This window comes from Channa argus, chromosome 11 (genome assembly GCF_033026475.1).
Source record: "Channa argus isolate prfri chromosome 11, Channa argus male v1.0, whole genome shotgun sequence".
In the NCBI taxonomy this organism is placed as follows: domain Eukaryota; kingdom Metazoa; phylum Chordata; class Actinopteri; order Anabantiformes; family Channidae; genus Channa; species Channa argus.
The window spans coordinates 4,726,859-4,738,548 of record NC_090207.1 but is presented as its reverse complement, the minus strand read 5'-3'; the positions used below and the strand labels follow the sequence as shown (position 1 = coordinate 4,738,548).

At 39.3% G+C, this 11,690-nt stretch overlaps 2 protein-coding genes across 2 annotated transcripts; both read right to left on the bottom strand.

Moving 5' to 3' along the window:
• Window positions 1-561: 561 nt before the first annotated feature.
• LOC137136772 (zinc-binding protein A33-like) lies at window positions 562-4,988 on the bottom strand. Its single transcript, XM_067522459.1, has 2 exons — window positions 3,767-4,988; window positions 562-3,578 (listed from the first exon to the last, which is right to left on the bottom strand). The coding sequence occupies exon 2, from the start codon at window positions 3,051-3,053 to the stop codon at window positions 1,611-1,613; it is 1,443 nt and encodes a 480-aa protein (XP_067378560.1). The 5' UTR covers window positions 3,054-3,578; window positions 3,767-4,988; the 3' UTR covers window positions 562-1,610.
• Window positions 4,989-9,436: 4,448 nt separating this feature from the next.
• On the bottom strand, window positions 9,437-11,393 carry LOC137136773 (zinc-binding protein A33-like). Its single transcript, XM_067522461.1, has one exon. The coding sequence runs from the start codon at window positions 11,287-11,289 to the stop codon at window positions 9,880-9,882; it is 1,410 nt and encodes a 469-aa protein (XP_067378562.1). The 5' UTR covers window positions 11,290-11,393; the 3' UTR covers window positions 9,437-9,879.
• Window positions 11,394-11,690: the final 297 nt, after the last annotated feature.

Genomic DNA, 11,690 nt, shown 5'->3' with positions numbered 1-11,690 from the left:
TGTTACAGTTGGTCCAACACTGGTGATCTGTAGACCTGTGCTCACAACCAGAGGGACAGAGGAGAACTTCTTTTAAGAAATAATGAAAACACTTTGAAGCTGGTTTTTGTTCTTTCTTGGAACAACGTTGGAATCAAACTCCTGAATCTGGCATTAAAGCCCCGCACTTTACCAGATCGTCACTCCGGTAGAGTGATGAACAAGTGTCCACATGTCTGTAGGTAAATGTATTGATTCATTCATTAAAGACATGTTGCAAGGGCTATAATCCAAATAGCAAATGTTCCCTTCAAAATGATTTTGCAGTTTAGTTGCTTATGAACCTTTTAGGAGACAGGGTGACTGAACATGTATGAAACAGAAATGTAATCTCATCACGACCCACGTTAAAGAGACAATAGATCAGATTAAAACCAGTTTTCACCAAGAAGTTGTTAATGCATCCAGAGACAGTAGGATTCAGTACTGTGGACTGATGACGAGGGCGACACTTTGCGACGCCTGGTGGCCGAAAAGACGAACTGCAGGTTGGATTTAAGGAGCCTTGTTCTGAATAAAACACACTGCATTCCTGACGGATTACTCATGATGCACAAACAGACATGTTTTGTGAACATGAAAAAGTTTAACATTTGATTATTCTGATTTTTTTTAATTACAGACATTGAAGTCAAACTATACAGAACATTTAGCAGTAACATTGTTTTTGTCTTGTTGGTTTTAGTTTCATACATAAAAACCAGTTTGGTATATTTACAGTATTTCAGACACAGAGACTAAGTAAAAACTATTAAGAGACTCATGAAACCTAATCACATATGTTTGAAGGAAAAAAAAAAGCAAAATGTTTGAGTGAAGTTATGATGAGTTCAGAGAGACATAAACTACTAACAACTGTTCTACAAACACTTTGATGGTGAAAGTTGTGACATTTAACTCACATCTCTGAAACATGACAGAGAAATATCAGTTTGACAGATTTGTTAGTTTTGGCCGCCCTGTTTAAAATGAATGAGGGGGCAAAAACTTTAGAACCAGCTCTTGTAATACTTCACCCCAGTACGACTCCACCACTCACTAAGACCTCAATATTAACAGACAGTAAAATGATCACATTTCTGACAGGTTCAACTTAAACACTGAGAAATTCTAACATTGTAAAAGTAGAATTCATGGCAGAGCTGCTGTATTGGATTGCATTAGAGTGTACAGGTGTACCTAATAAAGTGGCCAGTGAGTGTATGTTATAATGGAAAGTGAAAATAAAGTATGAACAAAACTGAAATCACTCTTCAGCAGAACAATTTAATCAGGGGTCAGAAACACCTTTGATTTGTGGCCATGTTAAAGTTTGGTAAAGATGGTTAAAGAAAATGAGTGAACCATCATTTCCATTTATTATTTTAAAAACAGTCACTGAAGTAAAACTACATAAAATATTTTAGGTGTATTAATATTTTCACTTAGAATGTTTAGCTTCAGAACAATGAGAAAGTGAGAAAACATTACACTAAATGACAACATTTTTTACCAAAAATAAAAGGCAAGAAGAAGGAGAAACATGTTTCAGGATTTAAAAAACCTTAAGGGCAAAAGTTGAAGCAGTTATTTCACATTTCTGAACATGACAGAAAAATCTCAATTTGACACATTTTAATTTCATTGGTTTTGGCATCAGCAGCTTTTCCAACACTGAAATATGGGAAGAGTTTCTCAGTGAAAGTGTCTCTGTAAGTGTAGATGTGAGTCATGTCTTCAGGGTCATAGAAGGACACCTCCCCTCTGTCATAGTTCAGCTGGACTCTGATCCTCTGGAGACTCTTCTTCACTGTAACAGTTCTACCAGCTCCATTAATGTATTTTCCATCACTATGCAATAAACACCAGAATCCATAATCTGGTGAGACATATACTTTTGCCTTCCTGTCAACTGATTCTTTTGCCAAACCCACATTCCAGCCAGGATGGTCTCCCACCTCCACCTCCCAGCTGTGTTTCCCTGAGCTGAAGCCCTCAGAGCCAAAAACATCATTGTAAAACATACATCTCTCTGGATTATCAGGGAGCTGCTGCTTTGTGTCTCCACGTCTCACACTGGTCAGATCATCAGACAGACAGAGCCATCTGCTTGCAGTGTTTGGGTCCAGGATGACAGGACTGAAGTGGACCTTGTCCTTCATCTTGTCCCAGACTCTGAAGGACAGGTTGCCCAGGTGTTTGGCCACATCTATCAGTGCTCCTGAGAGCAGCTGTGGATCTGACAGTGAGCACTGGACTCTGGCTCTGGTCTGAGTGGGTTTATAACTGCTGAGGAATGGCACGTTGTGTTTCTGCAGGTCTTCTTCAACAGCACAGATACTGACTGACAGAGAGGAGATTTGCTCCTGAATCTTCTTCATCTCTGTGCTGATAGTCTTCCCCTTCTGCTCCTCTTCCTCCCTGAGAGCTGCCAGTCTGGACTCCTCTTCCTCTTTCAGGAACTGGTGGAGCTTGTTGAACTCTGCTCTGATCTGCTTCTCTGTGGACAACAGCTGCTTCTTGGAGGTTTGAATAATACCATTGTATGTTTCCTCCACTTGTTTGTATTTGTTCCTCTTGTTCTGTAGAGACTTTAAGTCAGATTTCAGCTGCTGCTTCAGGTCACTGACTGCTTGTTCTATAGGAACCACTTTGTGACTCTGGTGGTGAGGAAAATCACAGGCAAGACATAGAGCCTTATTTTCATCTTTACAGAACAATTTAGGTTCTTCTTGATGTTTATCACACACCACCTCCTCTTTTGCTTCTTGTCGTTCCGTTTCAGATGAAGCAACTTTCAGTCTCCCAGCAAAGGAATCTGCCAGTTCTTTTAGTGCAAAGTCCACAATTGGAACTTCCTTTGAAGATTTTCTTTTACAAATGGGACAGTTTTTGTTTTTAACTTGTTCCCAGAATTTTAGCAGGCAGCTTGAACAAAACCTGTGGTTGCAGCTCAGAGACACAGGATCTCTGAAAGTCTCTGAACACACATGGCAGCTCAGGAAACTTTCAAAAAGTCCAATCTTCTCAGCCATTTGTGAGTTAAACTTTAAGAACAAGACTCACCAAATTATTGTCTCCTCAGCTTTAAGTATAAAGTCTTTAATCGTCTTCTTTTCAGCAGAGTTCTTTTCTCTTTAATGGTGTCTTAGTTCTGATCAACAATGTCAAAATCTACCTTCACTTTCTTTTTCCTCAGTCATGTGTTACATTACATTAAAATGCTGTAATGCTACTTTGTCACCAGCAGATGGTGTTTGTCATTTAGAGTTTAACATTCTTCTCTTAAATCAGAACAAAACATATTCCTTGTTTAGGCAGCTGATTTCCAGACATAAATACGATAAAGACCCAATGTATAAGATATTTTGACCTCTAATGTTTCTGTAAATAAAATCAGAGGTTCATGCAGAGACACAAACAATCAGAGCTCTGCAGCATTGTCGTCTGTTAAACCAGTTAAACACAGTGTGTGTAGTGAAGAGTGTTCAGAGCTTGGAGAAACCGAACAGCCTCTACACAGGAGGAACAACACCTCAGGACCAGAATCAGCAGTTTATCTACATGTGAGGGACAAAAAAGAATCATTTAAGGACGACAATGTCTACATTTTGGACAGAGAAGACAGATTGTGTGAGAGAGGTGTATGTGAATCCTAATATGTTCACATGGACTGTGTTTCCATGCACTTAAGTCTCAGCCATTTCCTTTGGTGTCTAAACTTTTCTTAAAGAAAAAACTCACCAACCTTTCCCTGCTTTACTTCTTCATATTCTCAGCCATTTCCTCAGTTCTCAAATTGTCCTTAAAGGAAAGACTCACAAATATGATTTGCCTTCATCTTGTCTAAACGTCCTCTACAGTGTGATCCAGTCAGTGATCTCTCTCTCTGTAGTCGAGCTATGACTCTGTTCAGTATTGTCAGAGGCTGTTTTCACTTTTAGCCACATGTTAAACTGCTTAATCATTAATGTAAATACACTGTACAATCTGCTTTTATTGCTTATCTGAAACAGGCTGTGGACTGAAATTTGTGCCGTCTGTCCTTCAGAATGTGGCTTCCAACAAAAACTGCAGACCTGTTTCTTTCTGTCAGATCATCAAAGCAGTGTGAGAAATGTAGGTTTATACACAGACAGGAAGGTGAAGGTGTGTTTGAACAAGTCCTCCAACCTAAATGATCACTAAGGCTGTTTGTCTCTACAGTCTGATAAACTGCATGAACAAGGGCTGATTTTTCTACCAAGGTCAATATTGTCACTGATGTTTCTTAAACTTCACACACTGGATACAAGCTTTGATGGTGATGTTGGTGAAACTCTCACAAACTATGGTGATAATTGTAAACTGACATCAAACTCAGGAGAAAGGACTTTAAACTTTTCACACTTTATTAGTGCTGGTGTCTGATCATGATGTAATTTTTTATGACAGTATTTTCTGTCTTGCACGTGTCCTCTTGACTCCCAGTCTAATCAAAGGACGAGTTCTTATATATTGGTTTTTGTTTTCTTTCCCATTAAAACCACTAAAAACTAAATAGTGCATCTGTCTCTTGACGTGGGTTAAAAGCTTGTGTCACATCCTGATAATATATGATCCTTAATGTTCAAAAAAACTTTATTTTCATTTTCTACCATCAACCTTTTTTTTATATATTTTATGAATCATTTTCTCAGATGTGACCAAACATAACCAGTGTTATAACCAGCATAAGATAAGAGGCCTTCTAAAGTTCTGCTGTTTATCAGTGATTAAAGCTCTCATTCACCTTTGGCCTTTGGACAACAGTATTTATTGTCCTGCATCTGTCTCTTGACTCCCAGTCTAATATATAATCCACTATGAGTTTGTTTGTATCAGAGATGATCAGGTATAACTTGTTCTTGAAGAACTAACTGATACTATTATTGTCTTTCTGGATGCATTTCCCAGCTCCTCATATACACAGAATGAGTGTAAAATACACTTTGACAGAAAAAAACAAACACAAAAAACACAAACACAAAACAGAAAAATGCACTTGTTTGTTTTACAAAATTTAAAATCCCAAACAGGAAATAAACAGTCAAAAAGTGGGAACAAACTGACTGAATAATTAAAATACATCTATGTTATCAGATCTCATTTTAACTCCATTATTTTAATATGTTTGACTTTTTTGAAATGAAAACTTCCTTTGTGAATAAGCCGTTTCTCTCTCTCCTCCTGTGCCGTAATCTTTTTCGTTCTGCGGAGACATGAACACAGCAAACGTAACGTAAAAGTAAGTAATCACATGATTTATATTTTACTTAAAGTATTAAAAGTAAAAGCACTCGACTAATTTTTTTCTCCCCATCTCTGTGGACCAGTGCTGCCTTATGTTTTCTTTTTTTGGGGGAGGAGCATAAACTAATTAATGGTAATGGACATAAATGATGGATCGAAGCTGTTTTAGCTTTAGTCTCTGAACAAACATGGCAGCTCCGAAAACTTTCAAGAACAGAGCTCTTCTCAGCCATTTGCTCCTATTTGTAGCCTAAATAATTTTCTACTAGCAAAACTCACCAAGGTGATGTCCCTTCACTTGTGTGTTTCTCCTCAAAGATTCTTTGACTCTGTTCTACCTACTTATCTCAGTCTCAGTTGAAATATTAACAGTAAAACATGTTTTGTCACCAGGTCGTAATGTTTTCAGTTAAAGTTCCGATCACAACATGTTTCTTGTGCAGCAGGAACCTATTTTCCAGAAAAAGCTAAAGAATTGAGACGTCCATGATATGACAGAAACGAGATCTGCATGGAATAGTAGCCTGTTAAATCTGTTTAAGAACACTGTTAAAACACAGTTTATCACCTTCAGATTTATCACTGGGCTCTGCAGAGCTCAGCATTATAAACTGTTCTCTGGTTGGAAGGACGTATCTTATATGAGTGGGTCAACACATTAGCAGACTTTTGTTTACAGGACCTTCCTACATTTTCTGGGTCTTTGCAGTATTTTGTCAGATCTCAGAATGTTTTTTCCTGTTTAACCTCCAAAAGTCTTGGGTTGATTTTGGTAAAACAGCATTTAGGTCTGCTGCTCCTCCTGCTTGGAACAAACATAAAAATGACCCAGAACTTAAGGACACAGTAACTATGGGTCAATTTTGTTTTGTTGTTTATTGGTGTATTTTAATTTATCAAAACAATAGCTTCACACCTCTGAGTCAAGCTCCATGTGTGATTGTGTTTTTGTCACGGTCTTGGTTAAGGGATGGACCCAAGAGAAGAGACAGAGCGAGGGTTTGCAAAATAAGGGGCTTTTATTTAAAGAGAAGGAACTAACAGAGGCTACTGAATAAATAAGGCACAGATAAACGTTAAACCACTAAACCGGGTAAACACAAGGGTAAGGCTAAGGAGACTAAGAAATATCAATGAACAAACTACTGAACAAAGGATAACACGTAATAATGATTAAAGAAAAACGGAGCACAACTTAAAACACACTGGAAGGGAACAATACCAAAGTAGCAGAGTTGGGGGAGCACATAAACAAAAGGACTAAGGGGAGGCAGTCACAGACAAACTCAACATAAAGCACTGGCAAACAGAAGAGCACACAAGCAAACCTAAACATGAAAAAAACAGGATAAAACAAGCGGAGAAAACTAGGGACTAGGCCAAAATACTGAATTAAACAAAAGCCAAACCTCAGACCAAAACCACACAGGAAACACAGAGTCCAGGATACCAAAGTCCAAGATGCTGGAGTCCAGATTTCCCAAGAGTTCGAGAAACGTAAGTTTCAGGCTTTACCAAAAGTCCAGAGTCTATTGTGGGGTTGGTGAGGATAATAACGGCAACGAGGAAGATAGTAACCACAATGGCAGAGACCACATTAACAATGACGAGGATCTGGCAGGGGAGTGAAGGGAAGACTGAACTTAAATAGAGGGTGGGACAGGTGCAAACAATGAGGGACAACGAGGGTAAAGCTGGGTGAACAGAACCAGGGACAGGAAGTAAGGAGAAGGGGCCCCAAAATAAAAGTCCAGGGACAGGAAGTGCAACAAGATCCTGACAGTTTTATACTGTTTTTATGCCTTCATGCTGGTGACATCTGTAGCAGTCATCATCATTATCATGTTTTTAGGCTCGTCAGTCTTTCCCATTCTCATGAACACAATATGTTTATGGATGCCTGAGGGAACTTCAAATATGGCACAAAAAAAAAAAATCTACTTGGGCTGAAGGATGATGTAATTAGATTTTGGGGATCAAACATCAAAGGTCACAGTTACTGTGACCCCACATTTGTTCTTTTCCACCCAGCCCATTTTTATGGATGTCATTTCACAGAGTTGCCTTAAAACAATTTCTTTAAATTCAGCACAAACATAGTGGTCACACTGTGACCTCACCTCCATCGATTCTCCTCAATGCAATGTCAAAGCTGAATGTTACTGTGACCCCAGACTCTTATTATCACATCAATCTAATGATATTCATTTTAAATCACATGCATCATTTTTAATTCCTAACTAAAAAGTGGTTTTACCTGGGAATCACTGTAACATGTTGGTGTTTTTAATATTCATCAGGCTAAAGTTATATCAACTGGATGAGACTGGGTGGAGTCAGGAAATATTGTCTGACCCATGAAAAAAACAACGAAGGACAAAGGCGGCATAAATTTGATAATGTGAATTGTTTGAGCGCTGTTTTTCTCTCAATATATTCATCCCAAACAAGACAAATGTGATGAGAAAAGAGACAAACGTGCCTTAAATAGTTTATTGCTACAACAGATGAATAATGTGACTGTGTGGTTACAGAAACAGGAGGACAGAGAATCAAATGTTTTTGTCCATGAAGACCGATTTTAGGACACTGGGTTGAATCACAGTCACCGTAGTTTGTGTATTTGTCCTTTTCCCACCTTAAAGGACAGAGTTGTCCCTGTTTTCAGAGACACACTTTGACCAGTGGAACCAGTTTATTAAGCAGAGCTCATTCTGTACAAACTGTTCTAAACAGCACTGACCTGCATGTTGGACAGACAGTCGCCTGTGAGGAGATTATTATAATAAGAATAAAGAAATCCCAGCTGACAGATTGATGGAGGAAACAGCGCAGTGACAAAAGAAGCAAAGAAACTGTGAATATTTAAACCTTAGACTCAAACAGGCCACTTTGTGTTTGTTTCACTTTTATTAAAATGTGGTTGGACTTTGATGTAAAAACCAGCAGACATCACTCCATGGTGATTATGTCTCTTTTCTGCCTCTCTGCTCTTACATAAAGTTGTTTTTTTAACAGCTGATCTAACAAATCTACACACCGTGATAAAATCCTTCAGCATATTGTTATGCCCCTGGTCTAGGGGAACCTAGACATAACACGATGTGTGCCACCACTGCTTTCATTCCCAATCAAAAACCAGATCCAGTGTTGTAATATGTAACTATTTTTATTAACTTCGGACGTGAGCAATGCCCAAAACAACAAACAAAACTCTAACACCATCCCTGTCTGACCTAAACAACCAAATAAATGCAAAACCAATGACAGGACGCCTAACCTGAACTCCTAACCCAAAACAGGAGAAAAGGTAATAACAAAAAGGGCTTCTCACTCCTACTGTGGCTACTTGGTGCTTAATAATTTACAGTGAGTTCTATTTACAATCTTAACAGAAAATTCCAAATTACAAACAAGGTGCGAAGCTCTCTGTAAGTCCAGTAGTTGTGTACAGAATGCTGGGTTGGTTGGGAGTGGCAGAGGTCCGGGGGCTGGGCGGCTGTCATCGGATATAAATGGAGAAGGACGCTCCATCCTGTCCAATCAGGTGGCGACATTGTGTTTGAATGGACCAATGGACTACCTGTGGCTCAACCCCACCCCCTCAGACACACCCACATAAAAACACACCCACACAAAACACAGGAGGAGGAGAAAAAGACAACATAACAATAACACACATAATGACTTGGGTCATAACAATATTCACCGTTCAAATAAAGTAAAATCTAAATAGTCTGATAATGATGAGTTCATTGACAGCAGTGGGAGGTGGTTGTTGTAGTTTAGCCAACAGCTGACACCAGAGAGATCCACATGAAAACTTCACACAGCATCAGTCCTGGGATGAAAATGAAACATCTTTGAGCCTCAAAGACTCAGACCCTGGGATAGACCCAAACCCTGGGAAGACCCAGACACACATGTCAGGTCAAGTTTAGAGACTGAGATTGGATAATCTGATAAACTTAGTGCATGTTCAGGTCAGACCTGCAGTTTTAGAGGAACTGTGATCATGTGTGTGAATGAGAGGGAGCAGAGGTAAAGAAGGTGCAGGACATTAAGTACTTAGGGTCAATGGTTCAGAGCAACAGGGAGTGTGGAAAAGAGGTGAAGAGGTGAGTGCAAGCAGGCTGGAACAGGTGGAGAAAAGTGTCAGGTGTGTTGTGTGATAAAAGAGTATCAGCAAGAATGAAAGAAAAGATGTTCAAGACGGTGGTGAGACCAGTGATGTTGTTCGACTTAGAGACAGTGGCACTGAAGAAAAGACAGGAGGCAAAGCTGGAGGTAGCAGAGCTTATTACTTTATTACAGACATTAAAGTCAAAGTCTTTGTGTTTTGTCTTGTAGGTTTTAGTTTCATACATAAAAAACTGTTTGGTTTATTAACAGTATTTCAGACACAAAGTAAAAACTATTAAGAGACTCGTGAAACCTAATCACATATGTTTGAAGAAAAAAAAGCTAAATGTTTGAGTTATGATGATTTCAGAGAGACATAAACTAGTAACAACTGTTCTACAAACACTTTAATGGTGAAAGTTGTGACATTTAACTCACATCTCTGAAACATGACAGAGAAATCTCAGTTTAACAGATTTTAATTTCATTGGTTTTGGCATCAGCAGCTTCTCCAACATCAAAATATGGGAAGAGTTTCTCAGTGAAAGTGTCTCTGTAAGTGTAGATGTGACTCATGTCTTCAAGGTCATAGAAGGACACCTCCCCTCTGTCATAGTCCAGCTGGACTCTGATCCTCTGGAGACTCTTCTTCACTGTGACAGTTTTACCAACTCCATTAGTGTATTTTCTTTTCCTATACAATAAACACCAGAATCCATAATCTGGTGAGACATATAGTTCTCCCTTCCTGTCAAATGATTCTTTAGCCAAACCCACATTCCAGTCAGGATGGTCTCCCACCTCCACATCCCAGCTGTGTTTCCCTGAGCTGAAGCCCTCAGAGCCCAGAACATTAATATATTTAGTGTTTCTCTCTGGATTATCAGGGAGCTGCTGCTTTGTGTCTCCACGTCTCACACTGGTCAGATCATCAGACAGACAGAGCCAGGGGTTTGCAGTGTTTGGGTCCAGGATGACAGGACTGAAGTGGACCTTGTTCTTCATCTTGTCCCAGACTCTGAAGGACAGGTTGCCCAGGTGTTTGGCCACATCTATCAGTGCTCCTGAGAGCAGCTGTGGATCTGACAGTGAGCACTGGACTCTGGCTCTGGTCTGAGTGGGTTTATAACTGCTGAGGAATGGCACGATGTGTTTCTGCAGGTCTTCTTCAACAGCACAGATACTGACTGACAGAGAGGAGATCTGCTCCTGAATCTTCTTCATCTCTGTGCTGATAGTCTTCCCCTTCTGCTTCTCTTCCTCCCTCAGAACTGCCAGTCTGGACTCCTCTTCCTCTTTAAGGAACTGGTGGAGCTTGTTGAACTCTGCTCTGATCTGCTTCTCTGTGGACAACAGCTGCTTCTTGGAGTGTTGAATCATTTCATTGTATGTTTTCTCCACTTGTTTGTATTTGTCCTTCTTGTCCTGTAGAAACTTTAAGTCAGATTTCAGCTGCTGCTTCAGGTCACTGACTGCTTGTTCTATAGGAACCACTTTGTGACTGTGGTGGAGAGAAAACTCACAGACAGGACAAACAGTTCTTTCTTCATCCTTACAGAACAATCTAGGTTCTTCTTGATGTTTATCACACACCATTAGTTTCCTCTCTTCTCCCTTTTCTGTCTCAGATGATTCAACTTTCAGTCCCCCAGCAAAGGAATCAGCCAGTTGCTTCAGTGGAAAGTTAACCATTGGATGATCCTTTGAAGATTTTCTTTTACAAATGGGACAGTTTTTGTTTTTAGCTTGTTCCCAGAATTTTTGCAGGCAGCTTGAACAGAAGCTGTGGTTGCAGCACAGAGATACAGGATCTCTGAAAGTCTCTGAACACACATGGCAACTTAGGTAACTTTCCAAAAGTCCAGTCTTCTCAGCCATTTGTGAGTTAAACTTCGAAAACAAAACTCACCAAATTATTGTCTCTAAATGTCTTCCTTTCAGCAGAGTTCTTTTCTCTTTAATGGCGTCTTAGATCTGATCAACAATGTCAAAATCTACTTTTACTTTCTTTTTCCTTAGTCACGTGTTACATTACATTAAAATGCTGTAATGCTACTTTGTCACCAGCAGATGGTGTTTGTCATTTAGAGTTTAACATTCTTTTCTTAAATCAGAACAAAATATATTTCTTGTGTAGACAGCTGGTTTCTAGACATAAATACGATAAAAGTCACAATGTATAAGATATTTTGACCTCTAATGTTTCTGTAAATAAAATCAGATGTTCATGCAGAGACACAAACAATCAGAGCTCTGCAGCATTGTCGTCTGTTAAACCA

Excerpts from the sequence above, each read along its gene's own strand:
- LOC137136772 (XM_067522459.1), bottom strand. The coding sequence starts at position 3,053 with ATGGCTGAGAAGATTGGACTTTTTGAAAGTTTCCTGAGCTGCCATGTG.
- LOC137136773 (XM_067522461.1), bottom strand. The coding sequence starts at position 11,289 with ATGGCTGAGAAGACTGGACTTTTGGAAAGTTACCTAAGTTGCCATGTG.